Below are 24401 nucleotides of genomic sequence, written 5' to 3' on the forward strand. Positions count from 1 at the left end.
GTACTTGGTAGAAAGTACACTGGAGCGTGCCTTGGCCACCTAGCTGCAACAAGCACCCTTGTACCTACCAACTTTCTTTGTAGGAATGCAAAGATAAAGTAAGAGGCCAAACAATTTCAACCGGCCAAAGTCATCAGTGCGTGCATGCACGCAGCAAATATATACACCTCGACGTACACCATTTCTCGCCATCCTTCATTTCTTGCTAGGAGCTGAGCTAGCGATCGAGCAAAAGCAACCATGTGGATTCTAGGACTATCCACCATCCTCGCCGTGCTCCTCTTCCCTACGTTTTGGACGGCCGCGGTCTCCGTGCGTAGCTCGACGCTGCTCCTGGCACGCTCGCACCCGCTGCCGTCGCCCAATGCCGGCGCGCCGCTCAGTGCATGGGCGGCTTCCCTCGCCGCGCAGTCCGCCGCCGACGTGGCACGCGTTGCCATGCTCGCGGCCGCCATGCCCGCCAAAGCCAAACCTAAGAGCAAAGACCGGTCGTTCGTGCCGATCGCACCGGGCCGGCAGATCCTCAGCATCCCCAACTACAGGCACCGGGTCGGCGCTCGCGTCGTTCGACAAGGCCACAGGCACCGGCGGCACGATCGTGGACGCGGGCACCATGTTCACGCCGCTCTCGCGCCCCGTGTACGCGGCCGTGCGCGACGCGTTCCGGCGCAGGGCACGGGCGCCCGTGTCGGCGCCTCTGGGCGGGTTCGACACGTGCTACAACGTGACCGGCGGTGGCGTGGCAATTTGAGATTTGTTTTGCTTATGGCACTAAGAAATGTTGTGTCTCCGGATTCAAAATTTGCTCACAAAGTTGTGAAGTTGTACGTTTCTTCTCGGAGCTGTAGCCTACGACCAACGCGAGCAGGGAACTTTTCCGAGTTCGTCTGCCGAAGAAACCTCTCCATTTTACTTCCGTTTATAATACACATCACTTAAAACTTTCCTTAGTATAAGCACTAATTTCAAAATTTGAACGAACTGCCCGTCTAGCTCAGTTGGTAGAGCGCAAGGCTCTTAACCTTGTGGTCTTGGGTTCGAGCCCCAAGGTGGGCGTTCAATTTTTGTTTAAGTCGCTTTTAGCTATTTGATTGATCAAACAAACTGCAATATTTCATATTCCTTTGCCTAACTAGGTGGAATAAATACAAACCACAAAATATTTGTTATAAAAAAAGTGATCTCTCTACACGTTTGGCATCTTAATCAAACCACAATTTTTTTTTCTTTTTAATATGCAAACGCGCACACACACACACACACACATACATACATACATACACTCATGTGATCACCTTCGAGAGACTGAGTCGGTACATATCCTTGAGATTGACGAAATGGCCTCAGATGCCTTCAGCATAGTCGACGAGAACGTCTCCTTCAACTGAACGCACGTCCCTAAAAGGCTAGGAATAAGTGCAGGAAAATGTGAGCACCGAAAGCCCGGAATAAATGCAGGAAAATGCGAGCACTAAAAGGCCTGGTATAGAGGATGGAAATGGTAGCACAAGTGTCAAGTCTACGACTTGAACCCAGATGGGCTGAGGATACTACAAATATCCCTGATAAAGGAGAGATATCTATAAGCACCTTTTCACATCTCCATTTTCTCCAAAATTTTATGCATTGAAAGTTACATAACACATATTTTGCACGAGGTGGACTACCTAGAAAGATATGAGTCGAATACCATGAGAACTTAACGTCGTTGAACATTTGCACACACTTTGGCTGAAGATAAGAGGTTGAACCGACACCCTTTACTTATTGTACCTTCATTGGCAACCACTGCCAAGATCCGATGCTTTTTCCTTATTGTACTGTCATTCTCAAGCATTGCCAAGATAAACAGATGTTTCGGAAGATAAACACACGATAGGGTTTCTTAGTCAAGATTAACATACTAGACCTTGCCAAGAGAATTTTCTTCCTAATAGTAGATGTCATTACACTAGTAGAAAAAGGGCCTAATGTTCAGCCCTTTAGTCCCGGTTTGTAAATGAACCGGCACTAATGTGACCATTAGTCCCGGTTCGAACGGCTATGCATCAGTGTCGGTTCATTTCTGACCTATAGTCCCGGTTTGTATCACAAACTGAGACTAAAGGGGTGGTGGCAGGCTGGCGTCAGGCCGGGGCCCCACAAGCCCCTTTAGTCCCAGTTTATGACACAAACCGGGACTAAAGGGCCAACCTATAGTCCCGGTTTGTATCACAAACCGGGACTAAAGGAGTCTAACCTTTAGTCAGGGTTGGAGACACAAACCGGGACTATAGGGCAATTTTCAAACTCTACCCCCCGTATCGTCTTTTCTGTTTAAAAAAACAAAAGAAATGATAAAAACTGAAAAAACTAAAATCCAAATCAACACGAAAATCCGCATCCGGTTTCGGCAGCCGTAGGCCTGTTTGCTAGAATCCTCAAATTCTGGAAGGAAAAAAGATATGCTCAAATTTCAGTTTTTTTGAATTTTTTGTCAAACTATGGTCAAACTACTTACTCAAGAAATATTAGTGCTAATAAATAATTATTTTAGTTTTTTTGAATTTTGGTCAAACTGTGGTCAAACTATGGTCAAACTAGTTATTCAAGAAATATTAGTGTTACTAAATAATAATTATTATTTAGAATAATAGTTTCAAACTCAAACGGTGAAACGTGTGACTTCATGCTCCAGCTAAACTCCTGAGGGTTAATAGGATTGACAGCTTACTATTGTCAGAAAAACAACAAGTGTAGACTTGGAAACTAGGGGGAATAGAACTCGGAAGTTAAGCGTGCTCAGACTGGAGTACTGAGAGGATGGGTGATCGGCCGGGAAGTTAGACAATTTGGAATTATGAGGGGTGGTTAGAGCAATGATGAGGGGTGATTAGAGACTAAATCATCAAAAAAATAGAAATTTGAAAAAAAGAAAAAAATCAAAATCTTTTTTCAAAAATATTCAAAAAAAAAAATCCTTTAGTCCCGGTTGGTGTTACCAACCGGTACTAAAGGTCCCCCAGACCACCCTGCGGGCTCGTGCCATGTGGTGGGCCTTCGGCCCCAGTTCGTGTTGAACCGGGACTAAAAGGGGAGGGGGTACCTTTAGTCCCCACCCTTTAGTGTCGGTTACAGAACCGGGAATAAAGGTCCTTACGAACCGGTACTAAATGTCGTTTTTCTACGAGTGTTACCATCGAGAATTCAATTTGATTACAATCGCTTCTCACAAAGGTTGCACCATTAGAGCATCTCCACTCCCCCCCCCCAACCGGCCCTCTATGGCGCCTTTTTTAGCGCCGACGGCGAAATATCGGACCAGTCGCGACCCAGGTCCTTGTTTTTCGCCGATTTGGGCCGAAATAGCAGCCGGAGAACCCGAGCCAAACCCAGCCCCACGAAGGGCACCTTGGGTGAAGGCACCGGCCGAAGCGAAAAGGCGCGTGGTCCGCTCTGTCGGTGATAGACGGGCCTTTTCTAGTCGTTTCCCCCCTTTCCCTCCATTTTCTCATTACTTCCCCCCATCTGCCCCGCCACTCCCGCCATTCTTCTCCCACTCAACCGCCAGCCGACCGTCATCCCACCATGCCGCCGAAGAAGTATTCGGCCCCTCGCTCCGTTCCGCTGCCAATTCCACCCAGCCAGAGCAGAGGAAGCCGAGGGCGCCGATGCCAAAACCATCGGCCATGTCCAACGTGAAGTGGAGGGCGGAGGTTCAGCGCCGAGAGGCTGTCACCACCGACCGGCGGAATAGGCTCAATGCCAAGCCAGGCACGCGGTCGCGTCGGCAGTAGTGGCGGCGGCGACGAAGCAGGCAGAGGCGGCTCGCGCGGGGATGATGAATCCGCCCGGCAGCCACTGCCCGCAAGCTGCATGGAGCCAACAGAGCGTCGTGTCGCTAGCCAACTTCTCGCTTCCGTCGCCGCCCTGGGGGTGCGCACCCTCGCCTGGCTACTCCAACGGCGACGCACATGGTGGGTTCAACCCGAACATCACCTTCCCACATGGCGCGCCACTACGTGCCTGACACTCCGGTCTGAACCCCGACCAACTCACTCCCTCGGCCGCGTTCGCCCGCGTTCAGTACCACTCGTACAACTACTCGCCCTGGCGTACATAGCCTCGCCGACGCCGCCTCTACGTCGTGGCCTACCCTTCTCACAAGCCTCGGGGCATATTTCGGCAACCCCGACGCGACCGACGCTGACATGGAGGTGATTATCACGAGCGGCTGTTGGTGCCGCCTCCTACCCCGGGTTCCACATGCAAGACGACAGAATGGACACAACTGTTGACATGGAGGACGAGCTCGACGATGCCGAGGAGGAGGAGGAAAGGGAAAAAGAAGAAGCGGGGGGCAATGCCAGGACGGGTGAGCTGCGCATCAAGTGGACGTCCAAAGAAGACGAGTGCCTCGCTGAAGCATGGAAGCCTGTCAGCATGGACCCGGTCACCAGCGCGAACCAGAACGCCGACAAGTACTAGACGCGCATCAAGTCGGTGTTCGACGAGCGCAAACTTGTCGACCCCTACTTCACCATCATCCACATGCCGCGCGACGCAAAGGCCATATTGAACCATTGGGAGATCATCTAGACGGCCTGCATCAAATGGCATGGGATCATCGAGGAGATCGCGGCTTGTCCAGCAAGCGGCACCAACATCGAGGGTCAGGTATGTCCAGCCGCCGGCTCACTTCTTTTCGCCGTGTACGTCGTCGACAGTCGTTCTTCAGCTGCGCAGATGGTTCGTATTTTCACCATGTATCTCTAGGACAATAGCGATCAAGAGTTCAAGTTTTCTCGGATCAAGTCACGCGAGAAGTGGAGGGATGTCTCGCTCACCCTCGCCAAGGTCCAGGAAACATTTAAGCTAGATGCGCCGGCCCTCGGGGCGGCGAATGGGCGCCCTGACGGCAACAAAAGAGCTAAGACGACGAAGGGCGCCACCTAGCTGCCGAGCGGCTGCAATCGTCGATCGAGTAGTGCATCGCCGACGCCAAGAACCACGCTGCCAAGAGGGAAGAGAAATCTGATTCGCGGTAGTCAGCGTTGATGACGAAGCAGGACATGAAGCTCGACCTACTCCGGACGAACGTGAACTAGATGCCTTCAACCACCGTGCCTACGCTCACGCCGACCCCAACGCCGACACCCAGCCCAAGCGATGAAGCCATGCCGACGCCACCGACGTCGAGCATAGAAGCCACGCCGACACCGACCAGCCCGAGCACAGAAGCCACGCCGACCGCGACCAGTACCACGCCGGAGGGGCCCGTCGTTTGATGCATTTCTACGTGTCCTTCCTTTTGAAAGCTGAACTTTTGTGTATGTTTTGATTGCCGAACTGGGGCATGTTGATCGCCGATGATTGCTGAACTTGTGGCTTTTTTTGACAGTGGAAAAGACAAAGTTTGAATTTATGTGCGTCTTGGGGCCGAAACCTGGGGGCGCGTCTGGGAACTGGATCGTCCCTAGGGCGAAAATGACATCAGCGCGTAGGCCAAAACGCTGGGTGCACTGGGGGCTGAATGTGCGGAGATGCTCTTATCCCTGAAGCACTGAAGCCCAAGCATAAAACACACATTGCAACACGTGGAGGGGCATTACCGCAAATTTGGCTCACTAAACACGCGGAGGTTAAAGAAGAAGCAAATAGAAACATAAATTTCAGAGAAAATATGGCGTGGTGACGTGCGTGCCTACGTCTAATCCTCAATCATATTCAAGCTACTCCAGTCTATTCTTTTTTTTGCGGGTGGTTCCAATCCATTCTGGACCTCTCCACCATTTCACTCTCATTTATATTTCAATCCTTGTTATTGGTATTATTTAATACTACATAATGTTCTTGTATGCCCGATACCTGGTACAAGCAGTTATTTCAAATATATCTAAATAGTTTGTATTTCTTTTTGCACGAAGCATAGTTATGGTTTCAATTATAATTTGCACCCTTATTTTTTTTGGGAGAAGTACCCTTGCGTATGGATAACTTGACGTTGTGGATATAAGTGTATCTTTTATGTCACTTTATCTTTCAATTGTATTGTTTTAACACATGATTCTTTAGTTGTGAATAACACATACTCCCTCCGTAAAGAAATATATAGTGATCTAAACGATCTTATATTTCTTTGCGAAGGGATTTAACATACTACTAGTAGTAGTAGGTTTGTATTATGCCATGGGAATTGGTGATTTGTTTTGCTCATGGCACTAACTAAGAAATGTTGAGTTTTCAGATTCAAAAATTTATCATTAAGTTCTCAAGTTCTACGTTTGTTTTAGGAGCTCCAACCTATGATCAATGCGACTATCAGGGGGGGACTTTTCAGTGTTTGTCTACTCAATTTTTTCCCGTTTTAAACTTTTGTGTATACTTCACATTGCTCTATATTTCCTAAAGTATAATCTCAAAATTTTGAAATTAGGGCAGATTGCCGGTCTAGCTCAGTTGGTAGAGCACAAGGCTCTTACATTCTAGTGTTGGGTTCGAGCTCCAAGGTGGGCAGCATATTTTCTTAGTTTAACTTGATTTTAGTAGAATTGGTCTAGAGTTATGCCACTACCATTGAGATGTCAATGAGATTCCCATCTCCTCTCAAAAAAGGTTGCAAACCTAATCCTCAAAGCACCGAAAACCAAACATAAAACACCCATTGCAGCTAGTGGTGGATCCGGAATTCAATTTTGGGTTTTAGTTTTTTTCACCTTAACAAAGAAACCAACTGGTTCACGACAATACAAAGAAATATACAAATTGTTAACAATAGAAACAATATCTCAAAAGGTTGAGAAAATTACGGATAGAGAAGAAAATAGCAACATGACCTTCGGAAAGTCTATTCTGAGCTCGAGCTCAGATGGACTCTATATCTCAGCCATGAGCTGGCGCCAAGATTCGCACCACCCCTATTATTTTACTATGTATTTGGAGATGTATGGACGCCTTTTTCCAATAACCTGGCCCACTTTACTGCCGCATTTAATGTGACGGCCGTCATCCTCGCAGCGGCGGATCAGATGTGCCATCACGTTGTGGGCCACGGCTGAGACGTTAACCACCAGACGGCGGGCGTCCAACCGCATCCTATTTTTTGCACGGCTATTCGATGCTGAGAGCATGCTTGGATACGTTTTAGTCCCATGACTAAAAGTAGTGGGACTAAAACTTGCTAGTCTCACCCATGCTTGGATCCAAATACTAAAGAGACTAAAATCTAGTTATTGAGCATTTATTATCCTCCAAACCCTCCAATCCAGAACTAAGGAGAGAAATTAAATGAGGAGAGAGAGAGCTAATACATATTTTAGTAGGTTTCCCATGACTAAAAGATTTTAGCCTCAAGACTAGTCCTAGCCTCTCTTTAGTCAGGGGTGCTTGGAACTTTAGCCTCTAAAAGAGACTATTTTTAGTCAGACTAAAAATAGTCCCTTGTATCCAAGCACCCTCTGACTCTTCTTGCCTTGCCGCACCAGGAAGTGTCAGGCCTTCCGGGTTCGTACCCTATACATCTATTTTAATCTCCATGCCCCTGCTGCTTTCAGCCATGGAAAATCATAGCTGCAGTCTTTAGATTCAGATTAACGCATGCTCCTAAAAGATTCAGACTAATGCATACTCCTAAAAAATTCAGACTAATGCATGCTCCTAAAAGATTCAAACTAGAAGGATAGATTCAAAGATGCATACTCCTCAGCATACGCCGGCAGACGAGCATATGCTGAGTTGATGAAGTCGTGTGGCAGCCCATTTTTAGAAGGATAGATTCAAAGATTCAGACTAGTGCATACTCCTAAAAGATTCAGACTAATGCATGCTCCTAAAAATGGATAGATACAAAGATTCAAAGATTCAGACTAATGCATACTCCTAAAAATGGATAGATTCAAAGATTCAGACTAATGCATACTCCTAAACACGAGGCAATATTTTTAATGTATGCAGACTAATGTACATGTTTAGATGGACAGGTTCCTAGTTTTTAAAACAATACTGCCTCGAGATTCATAGCATCATAGTTTCGGTGTCATGCCAGATGCATACATTTTTAGTTTTTCTTTTCAATTCAAGGCTGGGTGTAGATGCATACATTCATAGATTCATAAACCAAAAGATTAAGTCTTCCAAATCTATGTTGTTTCTAGTTTCATAGATTCAGTCTTTCAAAGCAGCAGCATTTGTACTGAAGTTCAGGATCCATTTTAGCTTACTACGTATTTGCAAACAGATAATGAGGCAGCCACTCATGGTAAATGCATAATATAACCAGTCTTTTGCAAACTCATGGCAAATGCATAATATAACCAGTCTTTTGCAAACTCATGGTAAATGCATAATATAACTAAGCAGATAATGAGACAGCCACTCCGGTCTTCTTCAGAACAGCACTTCCTCGATCATGAAGCTTGGGTGCTCACCCTTGTTCCCCTTCATAGATATCACCCCGTATGCAATCTATTTCTTAAGATAATCCAGCTTGTACTGCAATACAGTTCAATTCCAGGAGTTAGCACCTATAAAACACAATCAACTTTTTACAACATCACTCGATTTGTTCTCCAACTATATACTCACCATTGTAGTACCTCCAGTAGTGCGCGAGATAGACCCAGGTGTCCTCGCTGCAAAGCATGACGAACTAGAGATGAAGTATCCGCAACAACTTATGTTCCTGCTATATTGAGTTAACAGAATACTCACATCTCACATGGTTCATTCATGTTGTAGGCATATGTCACGCTCCAGTCGTCATCTGGACAATACCAGACAGCAAAATGCGCGCGGATGTACCTCCAAAGTCCTCTCAGCACCAGGTTTGCATTCAACTCATGCTTCGCCCTCATCTCATCATCGTGAATGCTTGTCTCTGCCGGGTCCTTAACAAGAAGATTCCTTTCCTCAATGTCCACAATATAAAAAGAAAAGCCTTCCATCATTGGTATAGGTAGAAAACGCTACACAATTCAGCAAAAACATTCATTTAGAGTAAATACATTTTTGTCTAATCCCATAATCAAATCTTCTGAACTATTGCTGACGTACCTTCTCCGGCAAAGCAGGCCCATGTGTCTGAATTGGCCGCACACACACTTGGATTCATTGCCTCCGTCGAGCATAGTAAGCATGTACGCTCCATTTTTCTCTTTTCTTTGCTTCACTATGTATTGCAATGCATGTCTTGAGTTTCTCAACCTCTTCAACCTGATAAGCTCTCCACTCATACAATATATGTCCAAACTGTTCAACATGGCCCTTGTATATATCTTGCTAGCATGCCTCTCGACTGCAAGGTTTGCCCTCACGAGCCCCCCCCCCCCTGTACGCTCCACTTTTCTATTTTCTTTGCTTCAGTATGTATTGCAATGCATGTCTTGAGTTTCTCAACCTCTTCAACCTGATAAGCTCTCCACTCGTACAATATATGTCCAAACTGTTCAACATGGCCCTTGTATATATCTTGCTAGCATGCCTCTCGACTGCAAGGTTTGCCCTCATGAGCCCCCCCCCCCCCCCCCCCACTCCCTGCAAAATGACCAGTTACCATAAAATAAATTAGTTCTTTCATATAACAAATCGCAGCAAAGCCTAGCTAGTAGCTGCACAGAAAAGAATACTCAGGCTTACAATTCTCGTTCTTTCTTCCCCATAGTTTTCCTCTGACTCCCGGTCAAACTGAAGCCTCATATACTTCTGCACAAACATCTGCATTGGGCACCCGGGAGACACGTAATTCTTTTAACATGTGGTTCACACTTCTCACTCATATGTGTGCTGGTCATTTTCGCACAAAAAACTCCCTTAAAATAATGCTTCGCCCATTTCTTCCGAATCTCAAACAGTTGTGTCATGTATGGGTGTTCCCTCAGCTTGTATTTATCCAGCAACATTTCCCACCCTTCTCAAGTTCATCCTCCGTGAGCATACGGTTCACCACCTTATGAAATTTAGCTGTAAAGTCGCTTTTCTTTGTATACAAACGACCCAATGACTCCTTCGCTTTCTTCAACACATGCCACTCGTTGCGTCCGGCATGATCTTCTTAATAGCTAGCTCCCTGGCACAATTTTTTGTCTGCATGATTGATAGACACATAATTTCCAGGACTAATACTATGGACCATATCACATAAAATTTCATTAACTATCCATCATTCTAAGGAATTCTGAGAATACCCACTCAAAATTTTCTTGTGTCTCATCACGAACCAGCACATCAGCGAGGATCACACTCTGATAATGATTGTTAACTCCGTCCAACAAATAGGCCGAAAGGCATGTCGTACAGGTTGGTCCTATACGTGGTATTGAATTTTATGACATCTCCGAAGGAGTACTGAAGCTTGCTGCTCCCACTTGCCCACATCAGATTCTTAATCCTCCCCTCACTGTCAGCCTGAATCCTATATGTAAATGGGGATCTTTTGCTCCAATCTCTGCGAAAACATCCATTGTCTTCCTGACATCATCATCTGCGTGGTCCCTATTGATCCCCCCGGTTACGCAAAGGCCTTCTCCTGAACCGAACATTTCCCATTGAGCCAAAAAAAGCCTCCAATGGTACAGTATACCTCAGCAAGATTCACATTGTTCTGCCTTAGCTGCTTCACAAGATCCCTGGTGTACACATCTATGTGCTTGTGTGATGGCAAATGGATTGTCTCGCCAAAATTAGGAGAAAGCGAGTGGTTGTGATTCTCTCCGTGTTCTGCAATATACCACCCATTGTCCTCTAATCATAGGAGCCTTATCAAAGCCGGGCATTCGCAGCGACAAGACCTCGTGTTCTCAACACCAGCTTTGCCGTACATAATTGTTCAAAAACTTCAGTCAGTTGAAACATTCACACCACTGAGGAGATTATGTGAATCGGCAAGCACACTTTTATACTCACCGAGCAACCACACACTATTTACTGCTTGCATTTCGTCCTCTCGAGATTCAGCCGGCTCTTCGCATATCGGATGCTGAAGCCTTTCTCCCATGAAGCAAATTATAGAAGTCATAAGCCCCACCCAAAGAGTCAAAAGTAGCGCCAATCACTGGTGTGATCATATTCTCAGCTGGGTTGTCGGCATAACTCCTAATAGCCTTCTCAAAAGCGCTGACACGATATGGGGCAGGGTGTTCTGCTCGGTGCGGCAGCCCCAATTCTCAGCCTGCAAAACACATCCTCCACATATTAACTGCCTGGATTTCAGTAAGCATCATTTTCCTTAGATGAAATGCCTCATGGGGCACTAAGCATGATTCCCTGAATATCACTACAAAATCACTAGTTCTTCTCATGTCAATGGCCTGGGTTCAGTAACTTCACATATTAAACTTACAAAATTCACATATTAACTCCCTCAAATCAGCAATCAACAATTTTATCATATGAAGAGACTGGGTTCAGCAAAGATGGTTCTGCTTCCTGACTGCAACATCACTAGTTGTTCTAATGGCAGGATTTATTCAATTCCAACTATAATGTAAATCTCTGGTATACTGACTGAAATACAAATCCAACACTAACCTCTAGTTCCAACCAGGAGATTCATCTTCATAGTTGACAGCTCCGACGCTGGAGGTGAATTATCCCTCCTGCACACCAGGGCTTCATTGGCGGCGAAAACCTGAGCGTCCGTGCTGTCAACCGCTCCTGGCCGCTCAGCCACTTGCTGCTCTTCCACCGTACCATCTCCCCTCAGACAAGGCAGCACAGCGTCCGGCATCAAGCAATCTCCTAGTTCCTCAAGGACAGTGGATCTGACCGCCATACTCGGCTCCTCCAGCATACCGCATCCCGTCGGCGCCCTCGCCACAGGGGACGGCACCAAGCTCTCTCCTACTTCTTCAATGACACTGGATCTGATTCAAGCCAAAACCAAATCCTTTTGGTCACCAAAGCCATGCGAGTAAGATTTGCTGTGAATCCGTCGCGCAAGCAAAGATCTACATACCTGCCGAATGGCTGAGTCAAAAACTCCATGCCGGATCGCCGCCGCCGTCTCTGCTTTTCTCTCCGCCGGAGACCCCTGTTAAGAACACTCTGGATCCTGCCTGTCCCCACCAGACGGAAAAGCAAACTTTCAGGGCCACGGATCAGATGAGGACGTGCGATTCTGATCCATGTCCCACCTCCACTAGGACGAACGGACGTCCAACTCCACGTTAACTCTGGCCCACCACCAAGCTCTACTGCGTATGTATTTATCTGCCGTGTGCATTTTCTTAGCACCCCTCCAACGCCGGAATAAACAATTGGCTTAGATCCTGATGCGCTATTGAACGTGCACGATAACGAGCGCATTTGAGCTCGCGCTCAATTACTCCGCGTCCCATGACCTTACACTTTGTCATGGCCTGAAAGCGAGATATGTCAACATCATTCTTCACTTGAAGAAAGAATTCCATCATCCTTCACTTGAAAGCATGTCAGTAACGCAATGTCGGCTCGTCCATGGGTGATGAAAGATTCTGACGGGTGGCTGGCGCTGTGTGTCTCTCGTGCGTGAAGCCTGCTCGTCGGTGCTCTTGGGCTCACTATTAGTTCTGAAATGAGCTACTAATGGGCCAATAGACCGTAGGTTGATATTTCTGTGATATACATATTGTGTGTGTGTGTGTGTGTGTGTGTGTGTGTGTGTGTGTGTGTGTGTGTGTGTGTGTGTACACAATTTTTTCTACAAAAAATTGGGTGTAGATGTATGTCAATGACCCATGGTGGATCTGCCAGTGATTGCAGCACATTGATGAACAAAACCCCAAATTTGACAAACCATACACACGAAGCTTTAAAAAGAGACCAACAGAAGTACAAATTTCGAAGAAGTGACCGACGAAAGTACAAACTTCGAAGAAAATGCGGCATCGCAAGTGCATGTCTACTTTTACTCATCAATCATATTCAAGTTGTTCCAATCTATTATTGACCTCCCACCGTTTTAATCTCATTTATATTTCAATCGTTGTTATTTGTTTCAGAACAGTTGTATTTTATTTTATTTTATTTGCAGGAAGAATTGTTATGGTTTGAATTATAATTTGTACCCTGATTTTTTTCCATCAGGCCGAAGTAGCTGCAGAGTGCATTATTATCTCCACTAGCTTTGTTTCTTATTGTCATTATTTATTTTGGCCCAATCAAAGCTTCAAAAGTTTATGTTGACCACTGCGTACAGTGTTGTTTTCTGAATAGAATGACAGGGAAGGCTTCCCCACCACGTAAACTGATCGTAGTAGGCCCGGAGAAATTGGCGAGCCAATGGTGGGATTAAGAGGTTACCTCGACCCCACAAATGGCGCTGTCATGGCGGTTGCCGTCGTCTTTGAAGTGCTAGCCATAGCCGCCCGCGCCACTAGTCCACTAGAGTAGAACAGAGTGCCGAGCCAACTTCGCCCAAGAGCCAAGAAGCTTCCGCTGAAGATGGAGCTGCAGCGGCGAGCGATGGCTCAGACCCACCGGTTCCTGCTCCTCTTCCATGCTGCCGTCCTGGCCGGGCTCGCCTCCGCCTCCGCGTCGCCCTCCGTGTCCGTGTCTGGTCCGTGTGTGCTCCGGTGCTCCCAAGCCCCAAGTACTGGGCAGTTCTAGTATTTTGCTTCTTGAAGCGGATTGTGATGGGCTTGTTCTGTTTTGTCGGTGTTTGAGCAGACAGCGTATTCCAGGCCAGCACCGGATCGACATCGACGGGGAGGAGGAGCTTGCTGCAGACCAAGAGGGGTACGTGGTGTCACCTCTTCTTCTTTCTAAGTTTAATCCACGGCGGTTTAGGGATAGGTGCGAGGATGGATGGAGGGATTTGGTCTGATTCTAGTGATGCTAGAGAGAATTTGGTTGGAAGTGATGGTGTTGGATAGCACTTCAGTGTTACCTGAATTTGGTTGGAGAAGACGGCGGCTTGGATTTATTTCGGCGTATGCCTGCTTGACGAACTGAGATGTTCTGCATTGCAAGCAGCTGCATTTGATGGTGCAGTGCACGCACTTAAGATACTTAATTCACATGCTTGTTAACTGAATATAGCCTCTTGCTTGTGCCCATCGGCCATTCACATGCTTCTGCCCATCTGCAATTCACATGCTGTCAACTGAATATAGCCTCTTGTTAATTTGAGCCCATATGCGGTTAGGATTGACAGGGCCTGTGTAGAGTTCCTGGGCTTATAAAAACAGATTTCAATGGTGAACTACCAATGGAAATTACAGAGTATCGTTCAGTAGTACTCCCTCCGTACAGAATTACTTGTCACAAGAATAGATGTATCTACAACTAAAATACATCTACATACATTCATTTCTTGGACGAGTAATTTCGAACGGAGGGAGTACATCAGTAGGAAACTTGGACATCAGATGGCTATAAGTAGGAAACTTGGATTCTGTATGTCCGGATAGCTATCATGCAAATGTGCACCCTTTTTTAGATAGTATACTTCTCACCATGTTCAGGACTTCCCAGTACCTTCATCTGATACGCATCCGTTTATTTTTGTCCATGCTTATCAGACTGCCCTATGAGCTTCGAGACCCAGAACTACACGATCCTCACAAACAAGTGCAAAGGGCCACAATACCCTCCTAATGAATGTTGTGAAGCTTTCAAGGAATTTGCATGCCCATTTGCCGCGTACATCAACAACCAGAGCACTAACTGTGCAGACACAATGTTAACCTACATCAACGTCCATGGCTCGTACCCGGCAGCCCTATTCGCCGACGAGTGCCTCAAAGGCAAGGAAGGGGTTTCTTGCGAAGGCATCCCAGAGATAGGCACCGGCGTGCCAAGTGGTGGGCGACGAGCTCAAGGGAGTTCGCCACATCCTTTGGTCGCTCTCTTGTGTGGAATAGGAGCATTGCTGTTCCATTGAGTGACACCTTGCAGTTCTACAAAGATGGTGTGAATTTCAGGTGTAAGTTGTAAGTAGTATCTACCAACGATTAGGATTCATTTGCATCTCCTTGACGCTCTCTTGATGTTAATTGTGATTGGACATTGGCTTCATACTTGACAGTAGATGTTCTATTGCTGTAGTATGCCCTTTTGTTATAGAACAACATGACATCTTGACATTCAACATTAGATGATCAGTTGATCACATCTTTCTATTGGCAGAGTGCACACCCAAATTATAAATCACGAAATTGAAGATCAACTGATTATTTTACAGTTAAAGTGATAATCGTGTGTTCATCTGCTACTGCATTGCCATGTTCTTGTATTTATATGTACTGCCTTTTGGATACGTTTTCCCCGTTCCAGGTAGTACTTCAATTGAGATTGCGTCTTAGAGCATTTTCAGCCGTGCCCTTCACACATAAGCGCAACATGTTCAGAACATTTTGTTGACGAAAAGGCAGGATTGCTGCTTTTCATTGCGCTTAGAAGGAATAAAGGTTTACAAATTAAACGTGAAGTACAGGGGATGGGGTGGTTTAGATCATATAGTTACATCAATCTGGTTCTAAGGGTCGCTCTACGATGTGCACAAGCCGTCTATGACCAGCTTTAATCCAATCCTTGGCCTCCACCTGAATTTTCAGAAATAATGGTCTTGGCAACAGGAAGAATTTCTGAGAACTCTGGCATTCCCTTCTTTCCATATGTTCCACCACTCCAGAGAGATAATGGATTTCCACGATTTAGCCTGTTCCTTGGCCATTGCAAACCAGGGATTCACCATAGATGGCAATCAAACTCTTATGCATGCCCAGCTTTAGTAATGTATAATATGTATCCAAATATTCGGTGGCAATTCTCTTCCTTTAGTCAGCTTGCGGCCAGCACTGGCTCCTAATTTTTCCTGGCTCCGTCACTGTTTAGAGCATCTCCAACATGCGTGCAACGTGCGGTGCGTTAAAAAAGCATTTACAACGCCTTCATAGCCAGTTTTTGCACGCCGCGGAGCGCTGGCTCCAGCGACCGCTGCAAAAAATTGCGCGCGCGCGCCGCTCCAGCAGAGGTGCTATATTTGTTTACTACTCGTCGTCTTCTCCGTCTACTCCAACTCGATACACATTCGACTCTAGCTCGATACTCATAGATAGGCATACATAGATAGATAAACGATAGATAAAAACGATACATAGATAGTTCATAGCATAGATAGATAAAAAAAAAGATAGTTCAACTACTACTCCTCGTCCTCCTCCTCCGACTCTGAATCTGCCTCGGTGATGTCCTCCTCCGACATCTCAATGAAGGCGTCAAGATACCGATCGTCGTCGGAGTCCCAGGACGACGCTGCTCCTAGGTCGATGTTGAATTGAGCGGCCGCCTTCCACGTATGCATGTCCTCGCGATAGGCGGCTCGCTCCTCCCTCCTCTCCTCCCTCTCCGCCCTCCTTTGCGCGAAGAACTGATGCTCGTTGATGACGTCCAGCAGTAAGCGTTGGCGCCACAGCTACTTGGCTTCCTCGTCCATCTCGGCGAGGCCGAGATGGCGCTCCCTCCTCCGGTTGTCGCGACAATCCACGTCGGTGATAAGCCGCGGGGGAGGCGCGAGCTCCTGCCCCAGCTCCCGCGTCAACACTTTGGGGAAGTTTATTTCCCTACGAGGCCGCCGGAGGCGCCACGCCGTGACATCGTACTCGCGGGCGGCCTCGTGGACGGTGTCGAAAGTGCCGAGGCCGAGGCGCATCTCGCCGGACCGGATCTCGACGGAGAAGGCGCTGGAGAGGCGCCCGCAGACGCCGCGGTAGCCCGAAACTCCCCGGCAGCGGTGAGGCGAGAAACAGTGGGGAGAAAGCGGCAGAGGGCGCGTGGCGAGGTGGAGAGCGGTGGGAGGGCATGTGGCGGCGCTGCATTTATAAAGCGCGCCGGACACCGCGCGCCAAAACTAGCGCGCGCCCTGCCGCTTTTTCGTGCGCGCCTGAGTTTCTCGCGCCCGCTGGAGCGCGCGAAACCGCCCCGCGCGCGCCAACACCCACTTTTACCCGCGCGCGTTTTTTACAGCCATTGTTGAAGATGCTTAGATGTGAGAGATGTGATATAGTCAGACCGTTTGTTGTAAGTGTACACGGTGCATCGGACCGAACGAACCCGACGCGACCGCGTCGTCCCACTTCACCATGCACTGAGCCATCCTCCGTGTGCATCCGCCGTGGCCCAGCCACGCTCGCGGCCGTAGCAGACACGCGCCCCCTGCCACATATCTCAAGCCTTGCCTTCACCGCGCTTCTGCTGCTGCCGCACGCCGCGCCTCCTATGCCTGTCGTCCTCAGCGGCGAGTCCCGGGACCGTCCGATCCAATGCTGGTCAGCTCGTGGTGGCGGGATCCAGATGGCGGTGAGCCCAGGCTGCCGGATCGGCCTCCCACATGAGATCAGATCGTAGATGCAAGATGACTCTTCTGATAGCATGGATCTCCTCCTAGTGGGTAGATTGATTGAATACTCACCCAACGGCAGCGGCACACAGCGCCTCGGCGTCCGAGCTCCTCCAATGGCGAAGATGACGGTGCAACGCCATTAAAAAAATAGCGCGCTATAGTGTTGCTAATAGCACGCTATAGCGTATTGAGAATTATCTCGCTAAATATATCGATGTACAATGTCTCGTTAATAGCATATTTTAAGGTCGTCGCTATTTTGCTGTAGCGCGCTATTTTTTTCGTTGCACCTAGCTCACCTCTCCGCTCTGTCGAGGCACTCCCCAGCCAACCTCTACATCCGTCGACAACAGACCGGCGCGTGGAATTGACACGTATCACCCAACACTCACCAAAAAGGCCCACAAAACTCTCAGCTCACACCAGACCCAGATCACAGAAACATACGACTCGGTCAAAATCGAAGGCACAGGGCCAATCGGTGCTTGAATCGCTCCAGGGCGATTTTTCCCAGGGAGCTTAGTGATACAGGAGATGATTGATCAAAGCTCAAGAAATGTATTGATCTAACGTACACACATTGCATTCAAGTACATAAGTAAAGATGAATAGCCAGCTACTTAGCGAAAGTAGTTTTCTGCTCAAGAGTTCAAATGCACCCGTGATGAACAGTAAATCCAAAAAAAATTAAAAGAAATCAAAATAATCAAAGTTTTTTAAACAAACATTGAAGAATTGTCTGTGTATCTGCACATATTCGAGAAGAAAATCATATGTACTGACAGTACTGTTAGGGGGGAAACAAAATCAATGCTCCAAAAATGCTTTCAAAAGTAGTCTTTTTGAAGCATCGGTTTTTTGCCCAGAGCATTTAGGATTTTTTTTTCTACATGAAAACTTGTACGTATATAGACAATTCGTCAATGTTTGTTGCCAAAATGTTTCTTTTTTTACTATTTTTTAAAAGGTTTACTATTCAGGACGGCTCATTTGAATTCGTCAATGTTTGTTGCCAAAATGTTTCTTTTTTTTTTTACTATTTTTAAAAAAGTTTACTATTCAGGACGGCTCATTTGAATTCGCGACCAGAAATACCTTGTCTGCCACGTAGCTAGCTTAGTGATAATAGTAGCAATATTTAATACTCTGAATCTACAAAGCAAGGATATAAGATGTGATGTGTTTTCTCTTTAGATTTTTTGAAAAGAGACGATTTATTACTTAAAAGGTTTAAGCATTACACCTGGCCTCTGCATAACTAAATTGCACACGGACAAACAAACTCCTCTCGCATAAACAAAAAATAATAAAGTGAAATACAAAGAAACATGTAGAGTCTGTATAACACCTAAAACGGAGGTGGACCAATCCTAAGATTATGTTGCCACCCATGTAGGGTAAAAGTATCACTTGCCGTATCCTCCAATCATGCATACACCTCCATAAACAAGTCTCGATTCTCCACATGGTATAGAGAGGACCATAAACGAAGAGTCCCGGTACATTTGTAGATAACCTACATGAGAGAAGTACTTTATCGTTAAGAACCTTATCATTTCGACATAGCCAAAGCGACCAATTAACGACAAGCGCTCCCACCCTAAGAAGAGTTCTAAACATGTGATCTATCACATGTAACCGGCTGCCAAATACATAAGCAACACTATGAGGATACAAGCCAGAATCTATCTAGATGACTGACCATATAAAACGAGCCAATTTGCATTGGAGGAATAAATGTTTTATTGTCTCATCATGGTTAACAAAGACACATTGCGAACTTCCATGCCAATTTCTCTTAATAAGGCTGTCTTTAGTAAGAATGGCTCCACGACGAAGATACCACGCAAAGATTTTATTCTTAACAGGTATCTTCATCTTTCAGATATTTTTGTTATTATCAACTGGCACATAGACTGGATTACAATTGCATAGTGGACAATCGTTGGAGCAGGATGTACCACGATTCGAGTCTGGGTCCAATTAAATCTCTTCTGATTCACATTTGGCAGAAATGATTGCATTACCGTGGCGATAGTATCACCCTTGTGACACACATTGTTGTAAAGAACCAGATATTGTTTCCGGAATGTGGCATTTCCTAGCCATTTGTCCTCCCATAATCTAATTTCTAAGTCGGCTTTAATCCACAAGGATCCATAAGTGAAGCAATATTTCTTCGTAGCTATTAGACCTGCCCAAAAGTGAGAATCCCCAAGCTTCCAGTATAGTTGGGATACCACCTTGGAACCCATATTTCCCCCTCAAGAGGGTTTGCCATACACCGTCTTTTGTCAATAATTTAAACAACCATTTGTCGAGGAAGGCCCTATTCTTAATCTCAAGGTCATGAATGCCCAACCCGCTTTGGCCTTTGGGATGGCAAACCACACTCCATTTAGCTAGTCAATATTTATTTCTCTCGCTATCTCCTTGCCAAAAGAATCTTGATCAGAAATACTCCAATCTATGTAAAAACTTCTTTCGGCAATTGCAGGATGGAAATCATATATAGTACCATGTTACTTAGTACTGAATTTATGAGGGCCAATCTTCCATCCAGAAACAGTAGTTTACTTCTCCAATTGCTAAGTCTTTTTTCCAGTCTCTCCTCTAATTGTTTCCATTCAGCATTTGTGAATCTTCGATAATGTATCGGTATCCCCAAATATGTGATCTGAAACTGGCCCTACCCGCATCCGAACAGTTCAGTGTATAGTTGGGCCTTGTCTTGAGCCTCATCAAAACAAAACAATTCAATTTTATGAAAATTGATCTTAAGACCTAAGAGTTGCTCGAATGCTGATAAAATCAATAGCACACCACTGCAGAAAATTCTTTCATTCTGAGAGTCTGTTAAAGAAGTGGCCATTTGACTTTGTCACAAGCTTTTTCAAAGTCTATTTTGAGTACCACCCCATTCAACCTTTTTCCGATGTAATTTATGGACTGTTTCATAAAGGATAACAACTCCCTCTAGGATGTGTCTGCCTTGCAGAAAAGCAGAATGTGAAGGACGAATCACATGTTTAGCAACCGAATTTAGCCTAATAGTCGCAACCTTCATGAATATTTTGAAACTAACATTAAAGAGGCAAATAGGTCTATATTGTTATATTTTTAGCCTCATTAACCATAGGTAATAAAATAATGTCGCCGAAGTTTAAGAGAAACTATTCGAGTTGGCTAACATGTAGGTCGCTAAACAAAAGTAGGAGATCCGGTTTGATGACTTCCAGAAGTTCTGATAGAACTCAGCATGAAAACCATCCGGACCCGGGGCTTTGTTGTGCTCCATTAGGAAAACCGCGTTTCTACCTTCCTCCTTGGAGTATGGGGCTGTTAGAAGGCCATTTTCCCCATCAGAGACCTGGGGGATGTCATCTATTCGAGACTCATCCATTGAAAAATTTCCATCCTCTCGGGCTCCGAACAAATTTTTATAATAATTAGTGATATAACATTTAAGTTGATCATACCCCTCAATCGTGCCCTCTTCCTGTTGTAGGGAATGAATAATTTTATTTTGGTGTTTGCCATTGGCAACTCCATGAAAATATCTAGTATTCAATTCACCTTTTAGGATAAATTGAGAGTTAGAATGTTGGTACCATTTGAGTTCCTCTTCATGCAGCATGCTAGCTATCAGTGGATTCGAATGACACTTGATCTCGATTTCATGCTCAGATAGAGGTCTAACCTCTGCCAAAGCATCTAATTCATCAATGATATATAGATAAAAGACGAAGATTATCCTTTTTTTCAGATAGTCACCGTATGCCTAGCCCAACCACCAAGGAATTTGAGTAATGCACGCATTTTGTTATTCCATTTGTGCATTGGGGTATGCCCGGCCACCGGTTTCACCCGCACCTCCTTGACCATGTCATGGAAGCCATCCCGAAGCAACCCCCCAAGTTCAAACTTGAACTTGCATCTATGTTGTGGTTGTGGAAAACTAGTAGTTAGGAGAATGGGTGTGTGGTCTGATATAGCCTCAATACGAGGTAGAGCACGAACAAACACCATAGGAAATTTAGATTCCCAGTCATTATCCATAGGAAATTTTCTCTTTAGTTGCAGAGCCATATCAATTATACTTTTTTAGTCCTATCAAGATTTTGTAGGGCACCATCTAAAAATAGATTTTGTAGGGCACATATATGACATATATGGACAACTAATACTATAGTTCTTCTATTGATGTTCACCTTATATATAGAAAACTTAACTTTTATAGTTAGGCCTTACTATATAACTAATGGAGTAGGTTGTTAAACATTTATGGTAATATGGGTGAACCTAAGGGCTTAATTATATCTTCCTTTTAATTATATAATAGATATATTGTCAAAAAGTTCACATCGCCCGCCTAGCTCAGTTGGTAGAGCTCAATGTTCTTAGCACATGGTTTGTTTGCTACCTGAGCAAACTTGCCTTTCCTGCAGCCATCCTAGCCCCACGATTTAGGACGAGTGGGGCTGAGATCACTGTTTGGAAAGGTAGGACTGCCTAGGTAGCACACCATAGAGACTCATTACCTTGTGGTCTTGGGTTCGAGCCCCAAGGCGGGCAATTTCTTTTTGGTGCTTCCACATATTTTATTTTCTTTCTGGATTTGTACCCTTTTTGACCAATTGTTTTAGGTATTTGGGATAACTTAGAGTTATGTATTTTCTGCGACATCAAACTCCACATGGAAGTTAGCTAGATGAATCGAATGTATTGGTGTGATGTGGACCTTGGAAAGTAGGAAATCAGGTGATGGAGCACCAGGTGAGTGGCTTTATTTTATTATATTTAGCGTTGTAATTTTCTATGATTGGTGTTTAGGCCATCTTCTAGACTATGGACGGTGGGGTCTGTGGCGTTATTTTAGTGGTGGTCATTCATTTGTTCATCTATTTGTGTGTCACAACAGAAATGATTGACCATTGCTGCACATAATCATCCATAAGTACCAGGACACTTTCCCTTCTCAACAAGGCTCATACATCAGCCTAGACCGAGCCCTGGAAGTAAATATCATTACGCAATGACCACAGGTTCCATATGCGAGAAGCACATATCACATTATTTACAACAAGTATAGAACTAAGAGATCACAACCTAGATAAGCCAGACATCGACTGAGAAAGAAAAAAAGCAACCACATCAGATAAACAGTTCCAATATTCTTTTGTCGCTATGCAGTCCAAGAACAAATGTTGTACAGAGATAAATATGCATTGAGTGTTGTTAGCAGATACATAGCTAATCCCGGACAAGAGCACTGCAAAGCAGTACGGTGGATTTTCAGATCTAGAGATGGACTTGTTGGTTTTGCTATTCTAATTTTGCTGGTGATTTAGACAAGAGAAGATCTCTCACAGCTTATGTTTTCATCATTGGTGGTTGTGTTGTGGCCTGTGAGTTCGAGAGGAACTTTGCAGTCTGTTGTATCTCGTTCCACTACTGATGTCGAGTATATGGCGGTTTCTGAGGCATGCAAAGAAGCTATTTGGTTGGGAAGTTTGTACACTAAGCTTTATGAAGATATGTCTTGCCCTACCATATTTTGTGACAATCAAAGTATTATATGACTTAAAAAGAATCAAATGTATCATGAGAGAACAAAAACACATTGATGTTAGTGGAGGTGCAGGCGACTTAGCCGCCAGGCTTCGGGTGTCATCCTGTGAGGCTCCATGCATCCCTCCCGCAATAATCACCCCCCCCCCCTCCCCTAAACCTATCATAACGTTCCAAGTCAAAACTACTCCATAAAATGCCAGTACAATACCGTGGATGTAGCATTACTGCCCACACGATGGTCCGTTTCTACTGAATGTTTTGGGAGTAATGCTACACATAATCGGTTTACGGGGTTTTTACACGTAGGTGGATTTTGATTGGAGATTAAGAGGGAGGAGGGGCCCAGCCCCGTGAAAATCATGGGGGAGAGGTTAGTTAGAAAGAAAGAATTCTAGTCTATGCGTACTTGTGTGTAACTCTTTGTACGTTTAGCATTATTGATGTTTTGGTGCGTCTCCCCATCATCACAGTTGTTAGCATGTTAATTGTTTACATTTGCAGATCTCGCATCTCAACAAGTAACCCAGTGTGCGTAGTTCACCTTGATCCGCAATTCTGATACTGATATGGATATTGCAGCCGGATTTCTTCTCCAACAAGTTGCTGACAACATAGGAGACTTTGTCTATGGTGGTGCTCTTCAAGTATCAAGTCTCAAGTTCCAGGCTGAAAACCTACATTTTGGGCGGCCGCTGTCTCCGTGTGCAGCTCAACGCTACTCCTGGTACGCTCACACTTGCTGCTGTTGCCCAGAGCCAGCGCGCCGCTCACTGCGTGGGTGGCGTCCCGCACCGCACAGTCCGCCGCCAATGTGACACGCGTTACCACGCTCATGGTGGCCGCTTCCATGAAAGCCAAAACCAAGAGCAAAGGTCAGTCGTTGGTGATTTGTTTTGTGCATGGCACTAAGAACTGCTGTGTGTTTGCTGATCCAAAATTTGCTCACTAAGTTCTGAAGTTGTCCGTTTCTTCTCTGAGTTGTAACCTACGATCAACATGAGCAGGAACTTTTCAGAGTTTGTCTGCTCAAGAATCTTTTCCATATTAAACTTTCATTCATAGTACACATCACTTAAACTTGCCTCCCTATATTTCCTAATTTCGAAATTTGAATGAATTGCCTGTCTAGCTCAGTTGGTAGAGCGCAAGGCTCTTAACCTTGTGGTCTTGGGTTCGAGCCCCAAGGTGGGCGATAATGTTTTGTTTAGGTTGCTTAGCTTTTGATCAAACAAACTGATGCGATGTTTCATATTCACTGGTTGGAATAAATATGAACCACACATATTTGTGATAAAATGATCTCTCTAATCACCTTTTGCATCTCACACAAACCATAAATATTGTTGATAAAGGTGATCTCTGTAACACCTTTTACATCTTGATGTTCTCCAAGAATCACGCATTGGAAGTTATATGACACCTAATGTGCACGAGGTGGATAACCCACAAAGATTTGGAAAGCTGCATGAGTCAAATGTTGTGACAACCTAACATCGTTAAACATTTGCACACACTTTGGTCGAAGATAAGA

General features: G+C 45.4%; 3 protein-coding genes and 3 non-coding genes across 7 annotated transcripts; 4 read left to right on the forward strand and 2 right to left on the reverse strand.

Moving 5' to 3' along the window:
- Positions 1-983: 983 nt before the first annotated feature.
- On the forward strand, positions 984-1056 carry TRNAK-CUU (transfer RNA lysine (anticodon CUU)). The gene has a single exon. It is a non-coding gene; the product is annotated as a tRNA-Lys (tRNA).
- A 7008-nt stretch (positions 1057-8064) lies between these two features.
- LOC123066716 (uncharacterized) lies at positions 8065-9285 on the reverse strand. The gene is made up of 4 exons (XM_044489750.1): positions 9031-9285; positions 8689-8942; positions 8563-8609; positions 8065-8469 (listed from the first exon to the last, which is right to left on the reverse strand). Exons 2-4 carry the CDS (start codon positions 8922-8924, stop codon positions 8450-8452), a joined length of 303 nt encoding a protein of 100 aa, XP_044345685.1. The 5' UTR covers positions 8925-8942; positions 9031-9285; the 3' UTR covers positions 8065-8449.
- A 254-nt stretch (positions 9286-9539) lies between these two features.
- Positions 9540-12140, reverse strand: LOC123066717 (uncharacterized). Of its 2 annotated transcripts, XR_006431414.1 has the most exons (4): positions 11930-12140; positions 11503-11837; positions 10165-11143; positions 9540-10059 (listed from the first exon to the last, which is right to left on the reverse strand). XR_006431414.1 is itself a non-coding variant. In XM_044489751.1 (3 exons), exons 1-3 carry the CDS (start codon positions 11956-11958, stop codon positions 11139-11141), a joined length of 369 nt encoding a protein of 122 aa, XP_044345686.1. In that variant the 5' UTR covers positions 11959-12134; the 3' UTR covers positions 9540-11138. The 2 variants fall into 2 exon arrangements, 1 of the variants encoding a protein (XP_044345686.1); XM_044489751.1 differs by having other exon boundaries at positions 9540-11143; positions 11930-12134.
- A 1209-nt stretch (positions 12141-13349) lies between these two features.
- Positions 13350-15022, forward strand: LOC123066718 (GPI-anchored protein LLG1-like). Its single transcript, XM_044489752.1, has 3 exons — positions 13350-13510; positions 13621-13689; positions 14475-15022. The coding sequence occupies exons 1-3, from the start codon at positions 13396-13398 to the stop codon at positions 14834-14836; spliced, it is 546 nt and encodes a 181-aa protein (XP_044345687.1). The 5' UTR covers positions 13350-13395; the 3' UTR covers positions 14837-15022.
- Positions 15023-21662: 6640 nt separating this feature from the next.
- On the forward strand, positions 21663-21871 carry TRNAK-CUU (transfer RNA lysine (anticodon CUU)). Its single transcript has 2 exons — positions 21663-21699; positions 21836-21871. It is a non-coding gene; the product is annotated as a tRNA-Lys (tRNA).
- A 2118-nt stretch (positions 21872-23989) lies between these two features.
- TRNAK-CUU (transfer RNA lysine (anticodon CUU)) lies at positions 23990-24062 on the forward strand. The gene has a single exon. It is a non-coding gene; the product is annotated as a tRNA-Lys (tRNA).
- Positions 24063-24401: the final 339 nt, after the last annotated feature.

The sequence above is a fragment of the Triticum aestivum genome, chromosome 3B (genome assembly GCF_018294505.1).
Source record: "Triticum aestivum cultivar Chinese Spring chromosome 3B, IWGSC CS RefSeq v2.1, whole genome shotgun sequence".
NCBI classification, from domain to species: domain Eukaryota; kingdom Viridiplantae; phylum Streptophyta; class Magnoliopsida; order Poales; family Poaceae; genus Triticum; species Triticum aestivum.

Excerpts from the sequence above, each read along its gene's own strand:
- LOC123066717 (XM_044489751.1), bottom strand. The coding sequence starts at position 11,958 with ATGGAGTTTTTGACTCAGCCATTCGGCAG. Across the intron at positions 11,838-11,929 it reads TTGACTCAGCCATTCGGCAG|ATCCAGTGTCATTGAAGAAG; the intron begins GTATGTAGATCT and ends GGCTTGAATCAG.
- LOC123066718 (XM_044489752.1), top strand. The coding sequence starts at position 13,396 with ATGGAGCTGCAGCGGCGAGCGATGGCTCAGACCCACCGGTTCCTGCTC. Across the intron at positions 13,511-13,620 it reads GCCCTCCGTGTCCGTGTCTG|ACAGCGTATTCCAGGCCAGC; the intron begins GTCCGTGTGTGC and ends GTGTTTGAGCAG. Across the intron at positions 13,690-14,474 it reads CTTGCTGCAGACCAAGAGGG|ACTGCCCTATGAGCTTCGAG; the intron begins GTACGTGGTGTC and ends CATGCTTATCAG.
- LOC123066716 (XM_044489750.1), bottom strand. The coding sequence starts at position 8,924 with ATGATGGAAGGCTTTTCTTTTTATATTGTGGACATTGAGGAAAGGAAT. Across the intron at positions 8,610-8,688 it reads ATGAATGAACCATGTGAGAT|CGAGGACACCTGGGTCTATC; the intron begins GTGAGTATTCTG and ends CATGCTTTGCAG. Across the intron at positions 8,470-8,562 it reads CTACTGGAGGTACTACAATG|TACAAGCTGGATTATCTTAA; the intron begins GTGAGTATATAG and ends ACTGTATTGCAG.